This window comes from Lycium ferocissimum, chromosome 3, assembly GCF_029784015.1.
Source record: "Lycium ferocissimum isolate CSIRO_LF1 chromosome 3, AGI_CSIRO_Lferr_CH_V1, whole genome shotgun sequence".
Lineage (NCBI taxonomy): Eukaryota > Viridiplantae > Streptophyta > Magnoliopsida > Solanales > Solanaceae > Lycium > Lycium ferocissimum.
This window is the reverse complement of record NC_081344.1, coordinates 9,628,928-9,636,178: the sequence shown is the minus strand read 5'-3', so window position 1 is coordinate 9,636,178 and position 7,251 is coordinate 9,628,928. Positions and strand designations below refer to the sequence as shown.

Below are 7,251 nucleotides of genomic sequence, written 5' to 3'. Positions count from 1 at the left end.
TCAGAAATATGAACATGTCAAGGTGTATCAACTAGACTTTATTTAATTAAACCTCTGGAGACTGCCGTAGAGACTGAATAAGATGGAACCATTAGAATATAATAAGCTGGGAATTAAGAAAAGGTGGACGGATACCAAAAACTTTAAAGGTGCACAGCATATTATTATATTGGTGAGCATATATGAAGGAAGAAGTTAAATAATCTCTGTGTTTGTAGGCATCATCCATCATAAATACAGTCTTACGGAGCTGTTTGTGTATCAAAAAGAAAAATTGTTACTAAGATCAGAAAAGAAAAAATGGTCGGACCAATTCGTCCATTGTTTGTGCTATTTGGTTCATCAATAGTGCAGTTAAGCTACCATCTTCATGGTTGGGGTGCAACCCTCACTGGCCTCTACTCTCGCAAGGTATTTCGATTTATGTGACCTTTTTAGTGATTACTTAAAAAAGAATGTCCCGTTTTACTCTTAATGTCAATGATTTTATAGCCACAAAAATGTTATGGCGTCTTTAATACTGCAACTTCCAAAAATCTTCATTTCTTTATTATACTCTCTAGCAAGTAAAACATCTTCCTAGAAAATGAAACTTAGGAAGTAGTACTACATAAGAATCTTACAGATGCATAAAAGGATTATGATCCTGTGACTATCTATATCAGGATATACGATTTCATTCATTAGCAAGAGTGATAATTGATTTATCAGATTTGGTTCGGACAAAGAATTAACAAGCCAACATGTGTCTCCACCATTGACTAGATAGTAAAATGATGCACTTTTATATGTCTTATCAAAGTTAATTAAATCTTGATCTATTGAAAAAGTGGTGATATTTCTAAAGATAGACGGATTACTAATGGTACATTTTTAGTTTTTCAAAGATATGTATGATTTTGGCTCAATTGAATACTCCTACCATATTGTAGTACTGGAAAACAGAAATATATTGGAGCAAGATGCTAATAAATAGCCTCTATTACTAGATATGCCATAAGAATATTGATATATATATATATATATATGTATTGCAGGCAGATATATCATTGCGTGGATATGCTGGTTGGAACTCAAGGATGGCTCTTCAAGTTTTGGACAAAGTTTTCCCAAAGGTACCTTAATTGCGTGTATGTTAAATTTTTTGGACATATAATTAAGTAAATAAGAATGTGTTCTCTATAATAACTTTGAACTTTTGATGAAATGGTTACATACTTCAACATGATAACATAACAGGTAACTGTTTTGGGTATCACAAGACTATAAATCACTTGATTTTTTCTTGGATATAACCATCTGGTATCCGGAACTCATTGACCTGACTAATTCAAATTTGAGCCATGAAACCTATTAAAAGGGGAAAAGCCGCTACCAAGGTTCTTAATTATCAAAGCTTGTACCTGAAACTTCTGATTAAATGAAGAAGTATCTCATCCATCCTACCACACCCTTGATGGTAGCTAAATAAATACTTATTGAACCAATAGTTTAGAACTTTTTGGCTAGTCGATTTTCCACAATTTATGGTGATGTTTATTTTTCTTCCTCAAAAGAAAACTTCTTTATCGAGAAGACGAGAACTCTAATTTGTTGTACTAATTGTTTAATTCACATGTAGGATGCGGATATTAAGCCTTCTCTTGTAATACTTTATTTTGGTGGGAATGATTCAGTAGATCCTGAATTTCCTGGCAACATTCATGTTCCTCTTGAAGAATATGTTGAAAACATGAGGAAAATTGTACTTCATATCAAGGTATATAATCTTTGAAGTCAATTCTGGAACAGTTTGCCTTGTTTGGAACATTTTCTAATGAGTTAATAGTTCTTTTGATCCCTCAGTTATTGATAAATTTTAATTTTAGGCCTTGTGATATTTGATAAAGCACATTTAACCTTCAATTAATTGAAATATATATGTGTTTTTGAACCCTTTGAAATTAATTACGAACGGTTATGCTTGAAATGATTTTACAAGTACTATATTTACTGTCGAATATGGAGTATTAGTACAAAATTAACATAATACATAGGTAATTAAGTGGCAGAACAGCTGGTAATCATGGTAAATTTATAAATATTCACAAGCAAAGAGATAAAAAATGCATGTTTCAATTAATTAAAGACTAAATGTGTTTAGTCAAATATCGTAAGAACTAAAATTAACGTTTATTAATAATTAAGTGACTAAAAGTTCTATTAATCCTTTTTAATTAAGCTAATGTGATGTCAATTTATTTGGTATTCCTAACAAAATCTCGTCACATCACTTGCAGAGCCTTTCAGAAAAGACTCGTATAATTATGCTTAGTGCTCCTGCGGTGAACGAGGAACAAATTGTCCATTTTTATGGGTAATTAATTAACCCCGATATTTGAAACAGGACTTCTTATTTAATTTTGAGTAATTTAGTTGTTGTTTAAATTTTTTAATTCATCCTGCTTCTAATCTTTGATTATTAATTACTTGGAATTATCAGGGATAATCGAGGTAGAACAAATGAGACATCTCGCATATACTCAGAAGCTGGTATTAAATTAGGCCAAGAATTAGGCGTCAAGGTTATCGATTTTTGGTCAGCACTTCAGGAACGCCCTGATTGGTTGACTACAGTCTTCTGGTAATAAAAGTTTTGCCACACATAATAAAATAGTAGTAATAATTTTAGTCCCTCAATTATCGATAATTGTGATTTTGACCTTAATACCTGACTAAGCATAATTAACCTTCAATGAATATACCACTTTTGGAGTGTGATGGTATGATGAAAAATGTTTTCCTCAAAATTGAAGAAAATAGATGAAAATGTTTTCCCTAAAAATTTGAGGAAAAATATTTTCTGGATCAATAAAAACACACCAACTGTATCCACAACCGACCCTTGCACTATTCACCCACCCCCACCCCCACCCCTACCCCTACCCCCGTGCCGTCCTACCCCCACCCCCACCCTCGTGCCGCCCTACCCCCGCCACCCCTGCCTACCCCATCCACCCCCGGCTGCCCCTCACTTCCTGTCTACCCCACCTTCAGAAGTTGCACTGGAATTCAAAAACCTCATAATGTTTTGCTATAAATATATGCAAATGCTCTTAAAATAACATTTTCCAATTTGTGTACCAAACACAAGAAAATGAGCAGCAAAATCACTTATTTTCTTTTCATCATACCAAACACACCCTTGATCCCTTTAATTTGCTGGTGAATGTTAAGAAATTTACCACAAATTTTCAACTTTTTTCACCAGCTAATTACCCATGTGTTATATTAATTTTGTGTTGCTGCTCCATATGTAACATTGTAAGAGTAAGATAGTTTTAAAAAAGTCCAAATATAACATATTTTCTACATCAATATGACCAACAACACACATTTTAATTAATGAAAAGTTAAATATGCTGAGTCATCTATCTCAAGAACCAAAAGCAGAATTTATCAGTAACTAAAGGACCAAATGTTATTATTCCTAAATATAGTTATTTTTAAACGAAAGAAGTAAGTTTAATATTAAATTCATGAAGAAAATGGTGGACTTAATTTTAATTTTGTTATGCAGGGATGGGATGCATTTAACAAAGGAAGGAAGTGACATTGTGGTGAAGAAAATATCCAAGGCACTTACTGAGGCAGAGTGGAAGCCAAGCCTACATTGGACCAAAATGGCTGATGAATTTTCTGATATTAATATACCACTTGGTGCTGATGAGATGAACCTTGATGACTGGCAGAAGGAGTATGAGTAAAACTCTACTGATAAATTGTTTCTCATGAATTTAATTAAAACCCCAAAAGCTTTGGGTGCATATTAAAGTATGCAAGAATAAGAAATGTAATTTTCATTTATCATTTTCCTGTTTGATGCTCTGTAACTCTTCTGCAATTGAAGAAATGTTCATGGGATGTTAAATATTCAACATTCTCCCACTTCGTCTGACGATTCCTTTCATTTATAAAATAATATCAGTCTTTCAAATGCTCCGTATCCAAACAGGAAAATTAATAGGACGAATTATGGCAGCGAGTCCGTTTTGAACTCGTATTACCTTTCATGAATTAGAATGAAAATTTTCTTATTTGTGAGTCCTCAATGTCATCTTTTATATGTATGAATAAACCTTAATGCTTATTCTGGGCCTTTTGTAATGAACTCAAATCCTCTGTAACAGTAATCACATTCTCAACTATATTAAAAATAAGACTATAGTTCAATTACAATTCCAGAAAGTAAACGCAATGGCTTAAATAGCAAAAGCCAAATGCAAAAATACTGAAAGTAAAAATTAGGGATCAAAAGACTGATGGAAGGGGATGAGGAACAAGACCCACAGAAAGAGGAAAGAGATACAGATTTTGCCTAAGCATAATCACATATGCATATTCCTTTCGTTGCTAACCCTGGTCCTTTTTGACAAAGGCCCTTGGATTAGGGCTGTTCACAGTTTTGGTTAAAACCAAAACCAAACCGAAAATTTAACCAAACCGAATAAAAAAACCGACATTTGGGTTGGTTTGGTTTGGTTTGGTTTTAAATTTGAAAAACCGATAGTATTTGGTTTGGTTATGGTTATAGTAAAAAATAACCGAATAAATAACCGAACCAAACCGATAATTATATACATAAAATTTATAATTATTTATATGTATAATATTAACTTTTCATAAATAATTAAAGATATTTTATACCTTTTAATTATTAATTTAATTTTGTCTACTTATTTTTAAGGCCCATGTCTTAAAAGAATATGTCCAAATCCAACAATCAAGCAACTCTAATAAGTCGTATGCATAAGGGTAAAAAGTAAAAATCCTACTATCTCTTTTCATTTTACATTGCCATCAGCAATGTATTTCCCTCAATATGCAGCAAAGTTCGCCCTTGTGGGCCTTGAGGAAAAAATAGCTTCATAAGAAATTTGAAGAATGTAGAGAGAGAATATTTAAATTGTCACGGCTAGTCATAAATTGAAAAACCGAACCAAACCGAACCAAACCGACAATAACCAAACCGGTGGTTATTATTTTACTTGGTTTGGTTATGGTTTTAGATATTTAAAAACCGACTAAATTGGTTTGGTTATGGTTTTAACCAATAACCGACCCAAACCGAACCATGAACACCCCTACCCTGGATCCCAAAGTAGCCGTTTTGAAGGCCTTCTAGTCCTATATATGACTTCTTGTAGGCCCAATAGCTCTTCTTAGCCCAATCGCTCCTTGAATGGGGTCATTTGCATTTTTGTCTCACATCATAATATCCCAAGTTATGCTTCACATCCTTAAAGAATTAAAAAATTTACTTATTATAGCTACCTGTAAGACTTATTTATGAATAATAACTACATTATATTTTATTTAATTTTCGTAGCTTTATTTTCCAAAATTACATTTCATAACTGGTTCAGTAACTTTTGAAATACATGTACATCTCTATTCTCCCTCACTACACATTTAAGATGTATCATCTTCTCCAAACCCTAAAAAAAAAAAAAAAAAATCCCTTTCCTCTCTCTCCTTCCCTCATCTTTGCTCTCTCTCTCCCTCCCTTACCTCTATCTCCGGCCTCTCTCTCTCCTCTCCCTTCCCCCTCACTTACCCCTCCCTCCCTTTTCTATCTCCACCACCCACGCCGCCGTCAACACCACCATCACTATTACTACCATCTCCATCTCCAAACTCGAAAAAAACCTGAAGGTTCTAGTTCTTCAGATCTGAACTCCATATGCTTCTGTTCCATCACCTATCCTAGATCTCATTTTCTCTTACAAATCAGAAGAATCCTATAGTAATAGCAGCAGCCATGGTCGACGACGGAGTGAAGCCATGATCGACGACGGAGTGAAGCCATGATCGACGACGGAGTGAAAAAAAACTCTAACAACGGTGAAGGACAACGGAGTGAAGCTTTATTAACTAGTCCAATTGAAAGTCTTTATCTCCGGATAACGTCCTTTTTGTAGTAATCTGAGACGACTCGCTTCTTTCCCATGAGAACACAATTGATGAGAGTTGTGGAACTTCATGCCCACCAAGTGTTTGATAAAATGTTTCAGTGTATTTTTGTGAATTAACAAACAGTATATTTAATTTTCAGTATATTTCAGTGTATTTCAAACATTATTTATTTGTATTTCAATGTATTTTTTTTTTTTTGGTGTAAATATAGTGAATGTTCCAAATATAGAGCCTATTTTTACTACACTTTGTTTTCACGACTTTTGTATTTCAATGTATTTCTGCATTTTGTATTTCTAATTTATGAAACAGTTTCTGATATATTTCATTGTATTCCATTGTATATACGCATACTAAAACTTTATATTTCTTAAACAATTAACCATATTTCATTATATTTCAGTGATTATTTTTCTGTATTTGGAAGTTTTAGATCTTTAGTGGTTTTTGAATTCAAAAAGTTTTGATTGTGATAAAAGTTGAGAGAGATTCGTAAGCTTTTATGGAAGAACAACCGTTATGTGTGATTTATGGGAAGTTTTAAATTGAATCCCATAATTTTTTTTTTTTTAAAAACTGTTCCATAAATAGGGCCTGATTTTACTCTTCAGTGATTGGTGTGAAAGATGGTTGATTTAATTTGACTTACTATTTAAAAAGGAAAAGAATATGATGTTCCAAAAATATAGCCTATTTTTTCTCTCAGAATTTTTTTAAAAAAATATGTTCCAAAAATAGAGCCTAAATTTACTCTAACGTGTTTTGTATTTCTCTGTATTTCGCTATATTTCACTGTATTTCAAAAATGCGAGATACAACTGAAATACAGCCAAAAGAAACTACGAATTGTAAATCTTCAACTTGTAGCTATAACTAGTTAGAAGCTATTAAAAGGTAGCTATTTGTGTAAGTTTTACTAAAGAATTTATGTCCAGCTAGACATAAAGCTCAATTGCTAGGGGCAAAAAATAATTAAGGACCAGCACATTTGAAGGACAAACTAGCAAACTATGCCCGTGCAATGCACGGGGCCAACATGATTAATTTGGTTACTTGCTTTAGTTAGTCTTTATCGTTTATATATTTTGTAAAAGATTCCGCGATTCTCCTTAGTGAGTCTCCATATTTTGATTTTGTTCCTCTTAATTTCTCAATTATTGTTAAATTTTGTCTTATTTTGGTTATGTCCGCCTTTTTTTTTTTAAATTTAGTAAGTTGATAATTCACATATCCTACATGTCAAGTTTATAATCACAAGATTCAAAGGATATTTTATTATATTATACACATTTTTTA

The 7,251-nt window shown here is 32.7% G+C and overlaps 1 protein-coding gene across 1 annotated transcript; it reads left to right on the top strand.

Moving 5' to 3' along the window:
* The first annotated feature begins 293 nt into the window (after window positions 1–293).
* On the top strand, window positions 294–3,966 carry LOC132049634 (GDSL esterase/lipase WDL1-like). Its single transcript, XM_059440507.1, has 6 exons — window positions 294–411; window positions 1,038–1,115; window positions 1,622–1,759; window positions 2,280–2,356; window positions 2,483–2,623; window positions 3,560–3,966. The coding sequence occupies exons 1-6, from the start codon at window positions 301–303 to the stop codon at window positions 3,744–3,746; spliced, it is 732 nt and encodes a 243-aa protein (XP_059296490.1). The 5' UTR covers window positions 294–300; the 3' UTR covers window positions 3,747–3,966.
* Window positions 3,967–7,251: the final 3,285 nt, after the last annotated feature.

Excerpts from the sequence above, each read along its gene's own strand:
- LOC132049634 (XM_059440507.1), top strand. The coding sequence starts at position 301 with ATGGTCGGACCAATTCGTCCATTGTTTGTGCTATTTGGTTCATCAATA. Across the intron at positions 1,116-1,621 it reads TGGACAAAGTTTTCCCAAAG|GATGCGGATATTAAGCCTTC; the intron begins GTACCTTAATTG and ends ATTCACATGTAG. Across the intron at positions 2,624-3,559 it reads TGGTTGACTACAGTCTTCTG|GGATGGGATGCATTTAACAA; the intron begins GTAATAAAAGTT and ends TTTGTTATGCAG.